Here is a 19,863-nt window from a genome sequence, read left to right as displayed (position 1 = left end):
AACATGGTACCGTGATAGGATGCCACCTGTGCAACCAGTCCAGTCGTGAAATTTTCTCACTACTAAATATTCCACGGTGAGCTTTTAGTGGTATTAAAACAAAGTGGAAGCGATTGGGAACGACAGTAGTTCAGCCTAAGCTCAACAACTCATAAACCCCGTGAAAAGCCTTCCCAGAAGACTTGAAGCTCTTATAGCTGCAAATTGTGAGCAGACCAATCATATTAAACTATGGATTAAGGGATACCACTTCTTTACATTTATTTAAATAAATAATAAATAATTTCCCCTAGGGATCAATAAAGTATTCTGATTTATGTTTCCTTATACATTTTATTGTTAAGGTGAGAGCAGCACACAATATCAATGAATCCTCATTATGTGATGTACCTGTAACACATGTGGGATCTACACACTCATCGACAAAACCTATTTTAAAAAATGACTCGCTTGGCGCACTCTGCTGGGATAAACTTGGCTTTAATAAGTAAGAAATGTTTTTGAAGCTGTCTTTCACTGACAAGTGTGGACAAATGCTGTACACAACATTCAGTAAGATAAGAAAATTAAATGCCATTAAAATGTAATTTTAAAAAAAATCAAAAACAGAACACAATACAATCAGTAAAAGAATCAACAAAAAGCCTGATTAAACAAAAAAGATTTTAGCTACTTTTAAAGAATCCACAGAGTCAGCTAAATAAATGTAATTGTAGAGGGACACTGTTACAAAGCCTTAGCGCCACAGACTGATAAGCTCTGCCCCCTTTACTCTTCATTTGTTTAAGATCTTTACACACACAAGTAACTCTGAGACAGCAGCTGCTATCAAAATGCTAAATATAGGTGGCGCTAATGTGCATTGGAGTGGTTGGCAAAAAAAAAAAAAAGAACACGAAGAAGAAGACCAACGCAGCCACAACAACGACAGCTAACCTTGCTATCGGTTAGCTAGCTTAAGTTAGTATCACACAAAATATGTCACGCTCAGTGTGAACAAGGGAGGAAACAATAAAGCTGCAAACTCAGATAACGTGACGGACATAGGTACGTCCACGCGTTACATTCACTGCTTGTGAAAACATTTGAAAAACGGTATCCTGTTACAATGCCATGCCAGCTACAAATGGGAACGTTAGCGTGCTGCTAAGGCAGCTAACATAACCGGCTTTTCCCATACATTTGCTATTCGAAGCTAGCTAAACTAAAGCTGAGCCTAACAACACGAGTGGATATCGCTGGTTAAGTTAAACCAGTTATCAGAATAAATGCTAATAACTGAAAAACAGAGAAAATGTAGCGCTGTTTTCGGGTATGTCATCAGCTAGCTAGCATTTGATCATTATGAAGCCTATTTAAGCGTACACTGACGTAATCTATAAAACGGCGCTCGGACTGTCTGTGCAGTTTTTGTGGGTAATTTTGTTTAACGTAGATACACACATACCTGTGTACCGATCGTTTTAGTGGTGAAGTGATGTCAGAGGTCTTGACGTGAGTGTTTTCACCTGTTAGATGCTGAGGGCAGCCTGCCACCATGTATGCCGTGTACAGACAAGCCCACACACCGACCTCAGTGGAGTTTTCTGTCTACTGCAATTTTATATCCAGTAAGGAGAAGAACCTGGTCGTAGCTGGAACGTCTCAACTGTTTGTTTACAGGATCATTCATGATGTGGAGGTAACTTTAACTCTAAGATTCCCCTTTTTCTTTGTGCCTTTTTTTTAACACAAGCATGAAAGGGCTTTTTGACGTATGCCACATTTGTGTTATTTCAGAGTACTTCAAAGGCTGACAAGTCATCTGGTATGTCAAAGAAAGCATCTCATTCAAATACAATTTTACTGTTGGTAAAAAAATGTTTGTTGTTTTGCTGAGTCTCAGCTTTTCTTGTGCAGATTCCAAATCTCGCAAAGAGAAGCTGGAGCAGGTGGCTTCCTTTTCTCTCTTTGGGAACATCATGTCTATGGCCAGTGTACAACTTGTTGGAGCCAGCAGAGATGCACTCCTTTTGAGTTTCAAAGATGCAAAGGTATTATAGAGCAAGCAGTGTGCTGCTTAAATAAACCATGCTGTTTACCCCTAGAATTGTTTCTCAGTGACCTTTGCCTGTGCTTTGTCTCTCACCAGCTGTCTGTGGTAGAGTATGATCCTGGGACACATGATCTTAAGACACTGTCTCTTCATTACTTTGAGGAGCCAGAGCTCAGAGTATGTAGCAACAAAAATAAACCTGAGTTTATGTTCATGTGTCAAAGTGACTCAACTGTGAATATAACTGTTCTTGTATTTTCAGGATGGCTTTGTACAGAATGTACATATTCCCATTGTCCGTGTAGATCCAGAGAATCGCTGTGCTGTAATGCTCGTTTATGGCACCAAACTCGTGGTGCTGCCATTCCGAAAGGACACGCTAACGGATGAACAAGAGAGTGGCGTTGGAGAAGGGTAAGCTATACATCCAATTATTAAAGTTGATTTGTTGCGCTCAGTTCCAGCTCAGTTGTTTTGATTTTTTTTTTTTACTCTACTAGAGTAGCTTTGCGTGATGCAGTTCATAGAAAAAAAGGGACACCAGTATCTGAAATCATTAGATTATTTGCTAGGATCAATCAAAAGACAGAAATGAAACTTCTGAGAACCATGTCCATTCATACACTCAGTGCATGGGCTTTATCACAAGTTACTGCATAAGTGGGGGGCAGATAGAGGTGATCAAAGCCCAGGCTGCTTTCATAGTGACCTTCAGCTTGCCTCCAATTTTAGTATTTCTCAACTGTCGCTTGATAAAATCCATAAATTCTCCATGAAATTCAGTTTGGCTGAGCTTGTCAATTAAGGGCAGTAACTTTGTCTGCAAACTACTCAGCCAAAGGTTTGGCACTGTGGGTGGGTCCTGCTGGAAAAGGATCAGCATTTCCATAAAGCTTGTCAGCAGGTCGAAAGTTGAAGTGCATTAAAATTTGCTGGTAGAAAGTTAGGTTGACATTGCACTTGATAAAACACAGCGGACCAACAGCCATGAACACTGTCAGGTCACATTGCACCTAAATTGTCACAGACTGTAGAAATGTCACACTGGGCTTGACACACCTTGGAGTCCATGCCTCTGCACTCTTCTTCATGACTCTATAAGTTTGATTTCCAAATGAAAGGGAAATTTTACTTTCACCTGAGAAGAGGACAGTTGGACCAATGAGCAACAGTGCAGTTACTTACAACGTAACATGACTACACATCAGGTGGACACAACCCACAGTTACTGTGATTAACTGTTCACAGCTGTCCATCCCTCCTTTGCATTTTAAGCTACTTTCTCGCAACTGTTAGCAAATATTGTATCAATAATCATAAATGAGTAAGATAAAAACTGTTAAAAATAACCATAAAAATCACAACATCAATATAAGGAGTCACAATCAGCAGATTCCTGGAGAGAAATTGTACAAAGAAGTGGAAAAACTTGAAGGACAAATATTTTTGCCTCTGGAAAAAAAACTAACCACCATAAATAGTGAAGACTTTGTATTTATTTCTATCGTGACGGGCACTGTATGTAAAACACCTGGACACGACCACATGATAATTAACAGTTAATGCACCAGCACGCAACCAGAAATAAGGGCGGAGACATCAGCCTCTTATGTTACATAGTAGGCTCTTCAAACAGTGCAGAACAGTGCTTTGATCCAGCACTCTGAGAACAGCCAGCCTTTTCAGCAATGACACTCCTTCTCTGGAGGGTTTGTGGTTTTGTGTGAACTAGTTTGGGATGCACTGTATTCATAGTATTTGAATTGTAATTTAAATGAAATGGTTTGAATAATTTGAGATGATGTATTTCAGATTTTTATGAGCTACAAGTCGTGTTCTTGAAACTTATAACAGAAACGCTTGACTTTACATGAGAACAGAATATATGAAACTTGTTTTTGAATTCAATTACAAAACAAAATGAACTTGTTTTACATCATGAATTTGATGAATGAGTATATAAAACAGAATAATAGAGAAAAGGATGTTAGATCCTCATAAACGTCTCTCTACTTGATGTTACCTAAACATGCTTTTTCTTTTAATGTTACTGCAGTTTTCAAACGAACGCTGTCTGTTTATCTCTTCTCCAGACCTAAATCCAGCTTCTTGCCCAGCTACATCATTGACGTCCGTGAACTAGATGAGAAGCTCCTCAACATCATTGACATGAAGTTCCTCCACGGCTACTACGAGCCCACGTTGCTCATTCTTTTTGAGCCCAACCAGACATGGCCTGGGTTAGTGCGAACAGATTCAGTTCTGTCAGGAGAAAGGAAAAAAAAATACGAAAATGAGTCGCCTAATATATGCTTGGTGTTCTGCCCAAGTCAAGTATGCATCTGGAAACACTGCATTGGCAACTTGGTATTAATTTGAGTTTCTAAGCAGCCACTTTTATCAGAATTGTCACTTCTCCTATATGCTTTTTTTCCCCAGGCGTGTGGCTGTCCGTCAGGACACTTGCAGCATTGTTGCAATCTCCCTCAACATCATGCAGAAGGTTCATCCTGTCATCTGGTCTCTCAGTAATCTGCCCTTTGATTGTACACAGGTCATGGCTGTCCCCAAACCCATCGGTGAGTTCTGAGGAAGCGTGTCAGTGCTCTGTTGGATATGAATTTGCATTAAGCGAGTGCTGATCACACTTGAAACGTTTGCAGGTGGTGTGGTGGTGTTTGCTGTGAATTCGCTGCTCTATCTGAACCAGAGCGTTCCTCCCTACGGAGTCTCGCTCAATTCTCAGACAAATGGGACCACAGCCTTTCCTCTGCGTAAGATTAATCATTTCAAACCCACGCCTGTACGTGTATCTCTGGGTATGCTGTGATGCTCACCACTCTATACCATGTCTCGGTTGTGCAGGTGTACAAGATGAAGTGAAGCTCACGCTGGACTGTTGTCAGTCTGACTTTATTGCTTACGACAAGATGGTGATCTCGCTGAAAGGAGGGGAGATGTGAGTTATTGTAACACTACCAGCAGCATGCATGCAAATGTTGATGACATTAAATTATTTCTTACTGGCTGCTGCTGTTTTGCAGTTACGTGTTGACACTGATAACTGACGGCATGAGGAGCGTGCGCGCTTTCCACTTTGACAAAGCTGCTGCCAGCGTCCTGACGACCTGCGTAAGTCCTGCCTCTGACTGTGAGCAGTGATGATCTGGTGATACAGGAGCTCTGTTTCTTAAACATACTCGTTCTGTCATGTTTCTGTGGACAGACACAGAGGACATGAGGGAGCAGGATTTGAGCAGGCAAACGTTGCTTTTTTTTATCCCTCTGCTCTAATTCAGAGGGTTATACCAACAGGAGAGAATCAAACCACTGTTAACCTTTAAACATACATCAGTGAAAAAGGTTTAGGCTATCATAATTACTGAACTTGGGTCAATGGATACCAGATGAACACTGACGTTTGCTGTCGTCCTGTTTACATTCAATGCTTTCTTTTTCCACCGACTCTTTCAGGTTGTTAACATCTTTAAAAATACAAAATGCAGGTCTTGCAATAGGGTTGGGGTTCTCCCCGGGTACTCTGGCTTCCTCCCACAGTCCAAAGACATGCAGTTAATAGGGATAGGTTAATTGGAAACACTAAATTGCCCATAGGTGTGAATGCGGGAGTCAATGTGAGTGCGAATGGTTGTCTCCTGTCTATGTGTTAGCCCCACGACAGACTGGCGACCTGAAAAGCATAAGCTGAAGTGCATGGATGGATGTCTTGCAATACAACAGTGAAAACCCACAATAATAGTTAGAAATGGTTAGGTGTCATCCTGGCCATCCTACTTGTTAGCTTATGGAAATGGAAATATGATCATTTCTTGACCAAAGGCTTAGGAGTAATTACTTGTTTTTCCATCCATGTCAGCTCTTAAATTTGCTTTAATATGACACTTAAATTGATCTTAAAAGCTTCGCTTGTAACTGTGGACCCCCTGAATGATGCATCCAGTTATACTGTCGCCTTACATTACTCTTCTTCCTTAGATGGTGACCATGGAGCCCGGATACCTTTTCCTGGGTTCCCGCCTCGGAAACTCGCTGCTCCTGAAGTACACAGAGAAACTGCAGGAGACGCCAGCGGAGGAAGGCAAAGAAAGGCAGGACAAAGAAAAAGACAAAGACAAACAAGTGAGCTGGTGCAAACTTAAATACAGCAATTCTTAGATTTGGTGCTAGTTTGAGCGTTGAATTTAGATATAGTATTTTCTAGTTTTTCTCACTGCGCTTGAAAGGTGATGTGTTTTATTTGACGTGTTGTCTCTTTTTTCTTTCTTTCTTTCTTTCTTTTAGGAGGAACCACCAAGCAAAAAGAAGCGAGTTGAATCCTCCACCAATTGGACCGGTACATTTCCTGTTTGACATGTGCACAATAGCAGCGTGTGTGAGAACTGCCAGTCTGTGTTATACTCGACTTCTTTGTTTTGTCAGATGAGGTGGATGAGATAGAAGTGTATGGAAGTGAGGCCCAGTCAGGCACTCAGCTGGCCACCTACTCCTTTGAGGTAAAAAGCTTAACTGCTAAGCTTAACTGTGGTGTAGATGTGCATAGAAGATGAGGAAGAGTCTTTTTCTGTCTTTCACAGGTGTGTGATAGCATACTGAACATTGGGCCTTGTGCAAATGCCTCCATGGGTGAACCTGCTTTCCTGTCCGAGGAGGTACAGACAGTTGAAACAGTCTTATATTAATGCTACAGTTAGCTGTTATGAATTGTCAGCTCAATTTTTTTTATTCCACTCACAGTTTCAGAGCAACCCTGAGCCTGACCTGGAAGTTGTAGTTTGCTCTGGCTTCGGCAAGAATGGTGCCCTGTCTGTGCTTCAGGTAAAACCTCCTTACTAGATCAGTCTCTCATTCATGATTTCTGGTACCGCACCGTCCTAAAACCTGTGGTCGCGAGGCCCGTCTGCCACAGGTCCAGTCACGGTGCTAAAGTCAAGTCTGGGTCTACCAGGGCTGCCTCAGAGATCGACGGAGTAGCCTGTAAACACCCCAGAAACAACAATCCTCAGCGCATAATTAAAACGCACACAGGGAAGCGTGTGTGAGTCACAACAGTAGAATCGTGTGTCTGTTTTTTCCCCCTTCTTTCATTTGTTAATTTGTTAAATTCTGTTCTCAGAGAAGCATCCGACCCCAAGTAGTCACTACGTTTGAGTTGCCAGGTTGTCACGACATGTGGACTGTGATCTCAAGTGACGTCAAAGAAGACAAAACAGTAAAGTGTTATTTTGTTATTTCTCTAATAAACATTGGAAATAAGTGCTGGCGACACCTTTTAAACTCACATGCTTGTTACGCCTCTCACAGGCTGCAAAAAGCGACGAGTCAGAGGATGGGGCTGAGGCTGAGACGGGTGATGATGGTGAAGAGGGAGAAAAGGACAAAGAGGAGGTGGAAAAGGAGGAAGAGGAGAAGAAGACGGAACCTTCCATGGAGGATGATGCGAAGAAGCATGGCTTCCTCATTCTGAGCAGAGAAGATTCAACAATGGTAAAAACATGTTAATCGATTTTGTTGTGATTGAAGTCGTGGTAAAAGACTGTAACCGATACTCTGCTGCTTTTCTTTGACAAGAAAGATTATTTAAAACATGGAACACAGACTGTATATAAAAGGTGGAAGTAGCTACAGTGATGCCACTCGTTAGTTTTGAACTCCTTTTGAAGCCTCAATGTTAGCGTTAGAAGCGGAAATCAAGCGCTTCAAATGAAATGATCATTTAACTTGTATGGGTGAATCACACAGATACCTGGTAACTTTTTATTAGTAACAAACTAATAAAAAACGAGAGCTTCACTCACTAAAACTGGAGCACAAACTTATTGGACAGATCGTTCCGGACAACAAGGCAAATTACATGTTAGACGAATCTGTTCAAATGCTCCAGAAGGCACCACAAGTGGTAAATGGCCTGCATTTGTATGTCCCTAAGGACCCCAAAGCGCTTTACACTACATTCAGTCATTCACCCATTCACACACACATTCACACACACAAGCACACACATAGCGAAGGTCCAGTTCACTGACTCCAATGAAAGGATCTTAGCATTAAGTAGACATGTATATCTGTGTGTCATGCACAGTTCATGGATGCAGCTTGCTAACCAAGCTTGATAGTGTTAGTTGATAGCTTAGCACTTACCCCTCTAAGCCAAGTAAACTGGCTTTTGGCTTTAAAATAAGAACAGCAGTAAACCAGAGCTTTCCAAAATATGGAAATCAAAACCGACGTGTTTATCCTCATATACAGTCTGTGGTAGTGACTATTAGAGGGAATTCAAAGTTTGGCTTTATTTTTCAGCTCCTGAAGGTGCTGCTTGATCTTGTAGACTGTTTATTATTTCATCTCTGCTTTTGAAGTTGGATGTAAGCATCTTTGCGTTTTCCTGAAGATCCTTCAAACAGGTCAGGAGATCATGGAGCTGGATACCAGTGGTTTTGCGACTCAGGGACCCACTGTGTATGCTGGGAACATTGGGGACAACAAGTACATCATTCAGGTCTCTCCCATGGGCCTTCGTCTGCTGGAAGGAGGTACAATTAGTTGGTTTATTTATTTTGTAACTTTTGTCCTTAGCTTTGAATAATTGCAGCTGGAAGCTGTTAAACAAAAACCTCATTAAATAAAGTAAAACAAGTTGTTGTGTTTTAAAAGCGTTACTTTAGTGTGTGTGTTTGTTTTGGTTCATCATTTGAGTGATACCTTTAACAATTTTTTTTTTCTTTTTCTGTCAGTGAGACAGCTCCACTTCATCCCCGTGGACCTGGGTTCTCCCATAGTGCATTGCTCTGTGGCTGACCCATATGTGGTTATCATGACTGCTGAGGGAGTGGTCACCATGTTTGTGCTGAAGTCTGACTCGTACATGGGGAAGATGCACCGACTGGCACTGCAGAAACCACAGATTCCCAGCGTGAGTGACCGGTGTTCACAAAAACAAACACCCCCCCTGCTGGCCACAGTGAGGCTCACCCAGCAGAGTTGGCCGACTCAGTTTCACTTCTTTAATATTGGCAGCGTTCATGACGGTCTTTCTCTTATGGAAACTGGATTTGCAAAACGCTCTTATGTGGTTCTCAGCAGTATTAACCTTGGTTAAACTGGTTTCTGATTTAACAGCAATCTCGTGTCATCACACTGTGCGCCTACCGAGACGTGAGCGGAATGTTTACAACAGAAAACAAAGTGAGCTGCTCCATCAAAGAGGACACCATCAGGAGTCAGTCTGAAGCAGAGACCATCATCCATGACATGAGGTAAGAGTTCAGTTCGCCTCCTCACTGACGCCTTCAGCCAGTCTTCACACTGCTGACTGTTATTAAATGCGTGTGCAGCAACACAGTGGATGACGAGGAGGAAATGCTGTACGGAGACTCGAATGCGAGTGCAACGCCTGCCAAGGAAGATATGAACCGCAGCTTTGTGGCACCGGCAACGTCTGGGAGCGAGGCGACCTCGAGCAAAGCAGAGCCAACCCATTGGTGCATGATCATCAGGGAGAATGGAGTGATGGAGGTATGGTGATAGTTGTTTACTGGAATCTACTGAATGCTGATTCACCATTTATTCTATTTACAATGGAAAACAAACACGTAAGATGCTTTTAGAACTTTCACAAGAGAGATGTAATTTAAAGTCACATTTAAAAGCGTGTATTTCTTTTTGATGTTTTTTTTTTTTAAAGTAATGATCAATGCACTGGGTAAAACGTCTGCACTCAGCTGGGGAGGGTTCATTTTCTCTGAAGTGGGATTGTATCAGGTCCTTGTGGACAGTCCGTGCGTTCCCTACAGTACCGACCTGCACACAAACTAAAGCCATTTTCTGCTGTGGACACAATCAGCAGCACACTGATTGTAAACACCTAAAAGAATCAATAAGGTTTCAAGTGTTTGCTATCTTAGAACATTTTCACCACTTCTGCTGGCATCAGAAAGCTCCTTCAGCAATGAAGTGAAGCCGTCACACTCCACTAGAAACTTCATTTACTGCGCCCTCGGTCAGTTTGTGTTATTTTGTGACTGCAGTTGTTTAGTGTACATTCAAACTAATAAAACTGCACAGTCACACAGACTAGACTGAATATTTTTCACTTTTTTTTCCTCAAAGACGTCTGGATGCTTTGAAGAAGATAAGTTTTTATTTACAGTGTTTCCTCATGTTACAAACAGAGGGAGAGTGGGAGAGCTTCAAACACTGGCAAGACTTTTCTGAGGGAACTCTTAACAGTATGAACACTTTGGAAAAAGGTAGAAAACTCCATGTCACTAAGCCCTAATTGGCGCTAAAGGAGAATATCAAACCACCTCAGGTTTTAGCTATTTATTTTAGCTCATTAGTTTAACCACAATCTCATCACACTCTGTCACATGGATCAAGAAATGTTTGATTGAGAAATCTGAGTTCAGTCTTCATCTAAACCAGTGAATAATCAGCTTCGGGGCAGCCTTTTAAAGCCCCCCTCCACAGTTGGTTCTGATTGTTTACATAACTTGCTCTTTCTGTTGGTTTTCTTGAGGTGATAGGTAATTGGACTAATGGCTGCATCTTCCTTTGTCAGTGATTTTTATGCAGTTAAAAGACTCTTGGCCTCAGCTAAGCTGTTATTGGTAATATGAGTGTTTGATCTTTCAGTATGTTGAAACTGTGTACTGCACACTGTTAAATCAGACATAATTAGCAATTTCCAAATTAGTTTGGTTAAAGTGATCTGTGTTATTCTACTCCCAAGCAAACATTGTTTTCCTGGGAAAAAGGATTTATCAGGTGCTGTTGGAGGGGAAGAAATAAGCTAGCAAGCTGCTTAAAAAATCAAAAGCTAAAAAGCAGGGAGGTTTTAGAGGGTTTGAAGTTGACATGATGCTCTGCAGCTTCTAGGTATTGCTGGCTACTTTAGAAACTAGAGGAACAGTAATGTATTTCATACGTTTTATGCAGCGAAGCACGAAGGTGTATTGTTTTCAGTGAAAGTACATTTCACTTTAGTTTAGTAGTTGTGACACTTGATGGACAAAAAGCAGCCAGCACTGTGTCTGAGATGCTACTTTCACAACAAAGTAAACAATGTTTTTGGAAAGTTTCAGTTGTTTCCAAAGAGCTGTGACTCTGAGCTGATGGAGACTCATTTCCGATGCATGATATAATTCTGAGGTGTTGTAGTGCACAGCTTGATTTTATTTTAAATTAGCTTAAAGGTGTGCTACACTTTGTAATCTTAACACAGTTGTACAACTCTAGCATGACTTTGAAGAAACACACAAGAGACTTATTATTTAATCACTTAACACAGCGGTCCCCGACCTTTTTGCGCCACGGACCGGTTTATGCCCGACAATATTTTCACGGACCGGCCTTTAAGGTGTCGCGAATAAATACAACAAAATAAAACTAGTACCGGCACAGAAAAAAAGAAGATTTATTCATAACACACGTGAAAAGACCCAGGAAAACCGAGTTAACGATAAAAACAATAACAAAATAACGCTGAAAACCGATAAAAACCCTGAAAACCATACATTTCAGACCTGAGCCTCAACTCTTGTGGCCTGGTACCAAACGACTCATGGACCGGTACCGGTCCGAGGCCCGGGGCTTGGGGACCGCTGACTTAACAGATTGATCTGTGGTTCACAGCCAGTTTTTTCCTGGATGTTGACTTGCAGTTTGTTACAGTTTGTGTGAACATACAATAAAACTGAACTTGAAAATAACACATGATCAGTATGTACAGTAAAGAATCAGAAGAACATTAGGGCTTATTTCTGCATTCACTCATTTTGACTGCTGGTTATTTGAACAGATTTATCAGCTGCCAGACTGGCGCTTGGTGTTCCTGGTGAAGAACTTCCCAGTGGGCCAAAGGGTGCTGGTGGACAGTTCCTCTGGCCAATCGGCAACACAGGGGGAGGGTAAAAAAGAAGAAGTCACCCGTCAAGGAGAGATTCCATTAGTCAAAGAAGTGGCTTTGGTTTCACTTGGCAACAATCACAGTAAACCATATTTGCTGGTGAGTTTTTACAGTTTTCAGTGCTAAGGTCAGATGTTGTGTTGGAAAACTCTTCTCCACCTCCCAACACTCTACAGTCACTTCTGCTGTGTCATATTAATCATTCACCAGATGTAACAAACCATAGTAAAAAACAACAACTACATTTTCATTGTTTTCTAGGTCCACGTTGAACAAGAGCTTCTGATCTATGAAGCGTTCCAGTATGATCAACAACAGCCACAAAACAACCTGAAAGTCCGCTTCAAAAAAGTGTGTGCACTGATAAAATTAAATCAAGTCAGCTTAGGTGACGCCTCATTAACCGTGTCACCGGACTCTCCACAGGTACCCCACAACATTAACTTCAGGGAAAAGAAATCCAAGCTCAAGAAAGATAAGAAAGCAGAGAGCAGTGCCACCGAGGAAAATTCTGGCGTGAAAGGTCGGATTGCCAGGTTCAGATACTTTGAGGACATCTCTGGATACTCAGGAGTAAGAATGCCTTTGTTAAGAACTAATTATAGACCTTTGTTATTCAAGAAACAGCCCTGCAACCAGGAGTCTTTTTGTGTCTTTGCTATCCCAGGTATTTATCTGCGGCCCGTCTCCTCACTGGATGTTGGTCACGTCTCGTGGAGCGTTGAGGCTTCACCCAATGACCATTGATGGCTCCATTGAGTCTTTCTCCCCCTTCCATAATATCAACTGCCCCAAAGGTTTTCTGTACTTTAACAAACAGGTACAAGAACTGTTTGTTTTATTTTATTGTTATACTTTACTAGACTGCACTGAGCTGGTTTTTATTATGAAATCGGTAGACAAATTACGACGTGCAGACATTTTTGTCCTCAGAGCTTTATGAATATAAACGTGGAGGTCCTGAAGAGTTTAGAAATTCAGTGTTTTTTTGCACACGTTAAGAAAAGAGACCACAGAGGAAGGAGCGTAATTATTCTGGAACAGCACCAGGTTTAATTGTCTCAGCTGAGAAAGTGTTTGAAGATCACTAAAGCAAGCCAGAAGTGACATTACAGGAAGTAAACAAACCAAATCAGATCCTTGAGGCTTTTCTGTGTGTGTGCTCTCTCACAGGGCGAGCTAAGGATCAGCGTTTTGCCCACGTATCTGTCCTACGACGCCCCGTGGCCAGTCAGAAAAATCCCTCTGAGGTGCACCGTCCACTATGTCTCCTACCACGTGGAATCCAAGGCAAGGCTCTTCTCGCTAAGCCCTCACAGCACCAAAGGCGCTGAAGCCTCGACACACATTTGAGGCGAAACACATTCCCCGGACTCAAACACATCCACTCGGATAACACGATGCAAAATAAAAGCATATTGATCGAGGAGATGAAAGGCTTCTGGCCTTGAAGTTTTTCTTACTGGAAAAGAAAAAAAATCAATGCAGGGTGACTTTGAAGGGATTAAGTCTTTGATGTGAACCTTTTTTTTAGTGGGATTTTGTATTTTTTCCTTTCAGGTGTATGCTGTGTGCACCAGTGTGAAAGAACCATGCACACGCATTCCGAGGATGACAGGAGAGGAGAAGGAATACGAAGTCATAGAACGAGGTCAGTGTTTCGGAGACCGTCTCTAAAGCACCTTCTGTTGTTTAAATGTGCTGTAGAAATAAAACAGACTTGACAGTCAACACAAAAAGATTATTATATAGAGATTTAATAAATAATATTAATAATTGTTTATTTAGCACAGTTCAACTCAGAGGATAGAAACAAAGTATCGATGCTATTGGACTGGTAGCTATCCAGTCCCAGCACCTGCGTTGGTATTGATATTATCAATGTATGAAAGTAGTGATCAGCCTTTCCAGCAAAAATGTTATTCACTGATCACTTGACAGCCTTTATTCAAAGAATATAGATTCAGTACATACAGAATATTTGACCTTAGATTAGATTAATTGCTGTTTAAATACAGGGAGGTTCTATTTATCGGTTACTTCAGGGGATCATTTAGAAGTATTTGACAAACTACTTTTAGTTGGCTATTTGAGCTTTTTAAATCTGATCTGTCTTTGGCTGATTTGTTTCCATGTGAATAGAGAGCATTGATGTTTCTCCTCTTGCCCCCTGCAGATGAACGCTACATTCATCCGCAGCAGGAGAAGTTCTCAATCCAGCTCATCTCTCCAGTGAGCTGGGAGGCCATTCCCAACACACGGTAAAAGCTTTTTATTGCACTGCTTTAAAGAGCCATAGTGCAGTTTGTGAAATCAATAGAAATGCTTCGTTTTAATAGATACTGGGCAGCCATGGAGAAAGTGGTCCAGCCCAGATTGTGCCAGTTTTATTTTCTCATTTTCCCTGCCCTGAGCTGTTCCACTGGAGACTGTGGGAGAAGTGTGGGCTTTAATTGAAAGTCTTGGGCCATTTATCCAAGTTGTTGTAGACTATAAATTTAGTCTCACGTGGCTGCTTACCTTCATCAGTTGAAAATATTGAGTGGTTTATCCAAGTCCCTGTTCATTAACTACTCTGCATTATTATTAGCGCTCCTCTGAGTGCTTCTCTGTCAGCAGCTGAACGATGCATTATGTAAGCCGGGCCCAGTCTTCTTAAGCAGCATATTTTGGGGCACTGAGCTTTTGTATTCCTGTGTTTGATGTTGAAGTGCATTTCCATTCAGGATCATTTGATCTGTTATTGTGAAGCAGGGACAGCTGAGGCTTTCTGCCAGTTTAAAGTCTTCAGATTAGGAAACATTTTTAGTTGAACGAACTGTTTTAGATGCACTCAGAAAGTATCTTCAAATGCTGTGTCTAAAGAGCAGCTGCTTTACTGCAAGTTACTGTAATGTAACTTTTTTGAGCGCTTTGATCACACTTCACTTGCATAAGAGCGTGACCTCTTCAAAGGACGATGGAGAACTTAGTTACAGGCAGATAACTCAGACTAGTGAGCTAGTGTTTCCCTGGTTTAAGCCCGGGAGAACAGTTTTAGTATTTTAGTTTCATGCTGCTGCTTTAGGTCTGCTTTCTTTCGCTTTGCTCAAATCGCCCACTTTAAAAAGTTCACCTTCCTTTTCCCCAAGTCATTATCAAAAGAAAAGTTCAGGTTTGACTTTTAGTGAACTAAAGGTCTGCTTGATGGTGCAATATAGTATGTTTATTTTCTCTTCAGAATTTATATTGATTCAACTTTCCGCTCATGCTTTTCCCCTGGGCCTCCATGCCCCACCAATGTGACCCACCTCACAGTTTGAGATCCCCTGTTCTTTGTATCCCTCTCTGTATATGATTTATACAATAAAAATCAATCACCCGTAGTGCACACTTGGGTGTTTTTCCCCACTCAAAGCCCCCCCAGCGTTGCTTCGATCGTCACAAAATCACCCAGAGAAAAAAATCGTCTCACACTGGCTGCTCGACCATATGTACCTGATTGATGATTTCCTGCTGAGCTGGCAGTCTTTCTAGCACCTTCTCCATATTGACATATAATCTATACAGCCATATAAATCCCAATAATCTATGACCGGACGATGCTGTATCATAGATAGATGGTTGCTAACAGGAGTGAATGATTGTGATGTCTGTCTCCATAAAGGATTGACCTGGAGGAGTGGGAACACGTCACGTGCATGAAGACGGTGGCACTGAGGAGTCAGGAGACTGTGTCTGGACTGAAGGGTTACATCGCAGCAGGAACGTGTCTGATGCAGGGGGAGGAGGTCACCTGCAGGGGCCGGGTGAGCTGGAAATGAAACATTATTTAGTCTCTTCCTCCCACATGTCACCTCGTAACAAAACTGCTTTGTTAACTTCCATTAAATTCGTTTTTTGTTTTTCAATTTTGTCTCACCTTCAGATTCTGATCCTGGATGTGATTGAAGTGGTGCCGGAGCCCGGCCAGCCCCTCACCAAGAACAAGTTTAAAGTGCTCTATGAGAAGGAGCAGAAGGGACCGGTGACTGCTCTGTGTCACTGTAACGGATACCTGGTGTCAGCCATCGGCCAGAAGGTCTGAAAAACACTCATGACATGGCTGCATATAGCGACACCAGTGCTCCGTCACACTGGGTCTGGTTATTGAACATTTACCTGGTCAGAGGAGTCCTAGCCTGCTTTCTAATCCAGCCTCTACACACCATCCCACTCAGTGAAAAGGGTCACACTGTAGGGTCTTTAATGGATCAGTTGTCCACCATTAAAATTTAGTACTTTTAAAAGTTTGTTATTGCTGTATATTAGGGATGCACCGATACCACTTTTTTGGAAACGAGTACGAGTACTTGCATTTCAGTACTCGCCAATACCGATACCGAGTACTTAATAAAAACATGATTTAAATTTACAGGTAACAGCTTTAGTCCTATAATTTAACAAAAAAAAAACAAGGGACTGGTTTGGAATTAAGAACATTTATTTAAAATGAAAAGCATGTTGCATGCAACATATTACAGAATAAATAATTATGAAAAATAAATTTAAACAGTGACAGTGCAACTCAAGTATTTTTTTCAGTTTGTTGTAAACTCTGCCGCTTTGGACAACACAAGGGGCATTAATAAACATCTTTGCTATTTAGTGCACAATATTTGAATAAACTAACAACATCCACCAAAATAGAACTGTGGCAGTCAGTGCAACTGAGGTAGGTATTAACATCAAGTCTAAGATGACTCACTTAAAGGAGAGAAAAAGTGAGTGGCAGGGTTTTTGTTTTTTTTAAGAAAAGTAGCTTTTCTGCATTATCAGCAGTCAGACTGTTTCTGTTTTCATCTATAATGTGTGACACTGAGCTAAAAAGCCTTTCACTTTCCACACTGCTACATGGGGCTGAGAGGTATTTACTCGTCTGTTTCTCTGTTTAGAAGTCTCACAAGCACAGTCACAGCTGGGATGACATCAGAGGCTAGTGCGTCGTAGCTGCTCACTTTTTTAGTTAGTTCCTCAAAGGGGGCGAGGATGGCAACAGTCGTCTCCATAAGAGCCCATTGGTGAGCGGTGAGATAGTCAGGGAGTTCATGCTCGGACACCCCCAGCACTCGCTTTTGCTCAATGAGGGACTGGAGTATGTAATACGTGCTGTTTCTTTTCGCGTCTTCGTTCACTTTGAAATAGTTCCACATGGCTGACTTGTCTCGCCTGCCCTTCTCTCAGCTCTGAGCTGCAGCCGGGGCCTGGGGGCGGGCACTCGGGGCCTGGGGGCGGGCACTCGGGGCCTGGGGGCGGGCACTCGGGGCCTGGGGGCGGGCACTCGGCGCCTGTGATTAACCCCTTACCTGCCGCTCAAACATAGACAAGTCTCAGACCGTGGTATCGGTCCCCGGTATCGGGGGACTTTTAACGAGTACGAGTACTTTAGAAAATGTGGTATCGAGGCCGATACCCGATACCGGTATCGGTGCATCCCTACTGTATATTTTAGAAAATGTTGCACAATCAGTCAGATAGTGAAATCTGACTGATTGTGCCCGGTTGCCTCTCATCTGAACTCACTTATTATTAAGCCACTGAATTTTTTGTCAGGATGCTCGCTGGAGTTTAAATGACCTTTAATGTTTCATTTTTGAAATTCTGCGATAATCACCCGAAGAGGTGAGTCGCCCGCAAAAACAAATGGTATAACTTCCTCTTTCAGATCTTCCTGTGGGTCCTGAAGGACAATGATCTGACGGGTATGGCCTTCATCGACACGCAGCTCTACATCCACCAGATGTTCAGCATCAAGAATTTCATCCTGGCTGCTGACTTGATGAAGAGCATCTCGTTACTGCGCTACCAGGAGGAGAGCAAGACGCTGTCTCTTGTCAGCAGGGTGAGGAGGAAACGCCACGACACGACTCAATGGGTGGAGCCTGTCCCAGACTCAAACATCTGTCATTTCAAGTATTCCCAAATGAAGTCAGGGTCGTAAACAGTCAGGAAAGATGTGCTGTATGAGAGTGTAAATCAGGATTAAGTAACCGTGGCTACAGCACACAGTGGAGGGTGTACTGATGAAGATCTGTGAGTGATTACTGATGTCTTTCAGCCAGGTTCATCTTGACGAGAGCAGCTCTGGCAGCAGGGGATGATTCAGGGCCCTGTAGCCTTCTCTGTTGGGTTTTAACTCTTTTCTTATTGTTTTGGCAACAGGATGCAAAGCCTTTAGAAGTCTACAGCATCGAATTCATGGTGGATAACAACCAGCTTGGATTCTTGGGTAACGTCTGGAATAATCTTTATTTTACAAAAACAATCAACAACAACAAAGAAACTTTAATGATCAAATCGTTTTCTCACAAAGCTTTTCTGTTCTCTTGCTTCCAGTGTCGGATCGAGACAAGAACCTCTATGTTTACATGTATTTGCCTGAAGGTACGTGCTGTCGATGTTTTGTAACTTAATTTAAAATTACACAGTCCTTGTTAAGTGCTCCGTGTGTGTGTGTTGCAGCTAAAGAGAGCTTTGGAGGAATGCGCCTGCTGAGGCGAGCGGACTTCAACGCCGGAGCTAACATCAACACTTTTTGGCGGATGCCGTGCAGAGGGGCGCTGGACGCTAGCAGCAAAAAGGCTCTAACCTGGGACAACAAGCACATCACGTGGTTCGGTGGGTAGCACAAGGCTTTACCAGGAGAATCAAAACTCATACCAACAAATATTCCTTTTACTAACTGAACTAAGCTGATGTTACCGAATCACATTCAGTCACAACATTGCAAATGTGCTGTGAGCCAAAGATATTCAATTTAATTCATATCAGTTTTATTTATGTAGCGCCAAATCACAACAACAGTCGCCTCAAGGCGCTTTACATTGTACAGTAGATCGTACAATAATAGAGGAAAACCCAACATTCATATGACCCCCTATGAGCAAGCACTTTGGCAACACTGGGAAGGAAAAACTCCCCTCCAGCAGAACCAGGCTCAGGGAGGGGCGGGGCCATCTGCTACGACCGGTTGGGGTGAGAGGATATGAAAGTAAATTAAAACACGAAATTTGATGTAACTGAAAATAAACTGTAAACGATGTGTTTTAAAACTAAACTAAAAGTTCTTGTTAAAAATGAGTTTTTCCCTCCCACTGTCACCAAAGCACTTGCTCAGAGTCTTTACGTTACAATATAAAGTGAGGCGATTGTCGTTACTGATTTATGCTGATTTTATTTTGTGAACTTATCACAATCGCCAAATCACAACCAGTATGAATCACATGGTAATGAGAAGCTTCAGTTCCCTATATGAACTAATCATGTTCCCACAGCAACCCTGGATGGAGGCATCGGCCTGCTCCTCCCCATGCAGGAGAAGACTTACCGCCGTCTGCTGATGTTGCAAAATGCGCTCACCACCATGCTGCCTCATCACGCGGGTCTGAACCCAAAAGCCTTCAGGTTAGCAGCACTGCAGCTTTCTGACATGAATTATGAAACGTTACAGTTCAGGATGCTGATGTGAGTGACGTGTTTGTCTATGGTATCCAGAATGCTGCACAGCGACAGGCGGAGCCTTCAGAATCCTGTGAAGAACATCCTGGATGGAGAGCTCCTCAACAAGTACCTGTACCTCAGCACGATGGAGCGCAGCGAGCTGGCCAAGAAGATCGGGACGACTCAGGACATCGTGAGTGCACAGAACAGCAGACCGGAGCTTCCCGTTAGCTCAGCTCTTCGCTCATTTAATTTCCTTCTCCCTGCAGATCCTGGATGACCTTCTGGAGATCGACAGAGTAACGGCTCATTTCTGAACGCCACATTCCTGCTTCTTCTTCACTGAGTTGTTTTATAGTGAACAGAAGACTTTTTGTTATGGAAACTTTGATTTGTTTTCTTAGAATATTTTGTATAAAAGAGGGAAAAAAACAAACCAAGACTG

At 42.3% G+C, this 19,863-nt stretch overlaps 1 protein-coding gene across 1 annotated transcript; it reads left to right on the top strand.

Moving 5' to 3' along the window:
• Positions 1-884: 884 nt before the first annotated feature.
• cpsf1 (cleavage and polyadenylation specific factor 1) lies at positions 885-19,854 on the top strand. The gene is made up of 38 exons (XM_082520699.1): positions 885-1,047; positions 1,516-1,681; positions 1,780-1,807; positions 1,900-2,033; positions 2,132-2,212; positions 2,298-2,449; positions 4,129-4,275; positions 4,475-4,614; positions 4,699-4,809; positions 4,901-4,994; positions 5,080-5,167; positions 6,032-6,175; positions 6,338-6,389; positions 6,476-6,549; positions 6,631-6,705; positions 6,791-6,871; positions 7,170-7,265; positions 7,358-7,540; positions 8,445-8,586; positions 8,788-8,966; positions 9,173-9,309; positions 9,388-9,568; positions 11,853-12,059; positions 12,222-12,311; positions 12,387-12,533; positions 12,628-12,780; positions 13,134-13,250; positions 13,521-13,611; positions 14,137-14,221; positions 15,607-15,748; positions 15,868-16,020; positions 17,644-17,820; positions 18,141-18,207; positions 18,315-18,362; positions 18,441-18,596; positions 19,253-19,382; positions 19,473-19,611; positions 19,688-19,854. Exons 2-38 carry the CDS (start codon positions 1,538-1,540, stop codon positions 19,733-19,735), a joined length of 4,413 nt encoding a protein of 1,470 aa, XP_082376825.1. The 5' UTR covers positions 885-1,047; positions 1,516-1,537; the 3' UTR covers positions 19,736-19,854.
• Positions 19,855-19,863: the final 9 nt, after the last annotated feature.

Source organism: Aulonocara stuartgranti, assembly GCF_965226115.1.
Source record: "Aulonocara stuartgranti genome assembly, chromosome: 22".
In the NCBI taxonomy this organism is placed as follows: domain Eukaryota; kingdom Metazoa; phylum Chordata; class Actinopteri; order Cichliformes; family Cichlidae; genus Aulonocara; species Aulonocara stuartgranti.
The sequence above is the reverse complement of the archived record's forward strand: the minus strand, read 5'-3'. Positions and strand labels throughout refer to the sequence as shown.

What these genes read in the sequence shown, in the direction of transcription:
- cpsf1 (XM_082520699.1), top strand. Translation starts at nt 1,538, where the DNA reads ATGTATGCCGTGTACAGACAAGCCCACACACCGACCTCAGTGGAGTTT. An exon ending in CCAGCGTCCTGACGACCTGC is followed by an intron (nt 5,168 to 6,031) that starts GTAAGTCCTGCC and finishes CTTCTTCCTTAG; the next exon opens with ATGGTGACCATGGAGCCCGG. An exon ending in CAAGCACATCACGTGGTTCG is followed by an intron (nt 18,597 to 19,252) that starts GTGGGTAGCACA and finishes ATGTTCCCACAG; the next exon opens with CAACCCTGGATGGAGGCATC.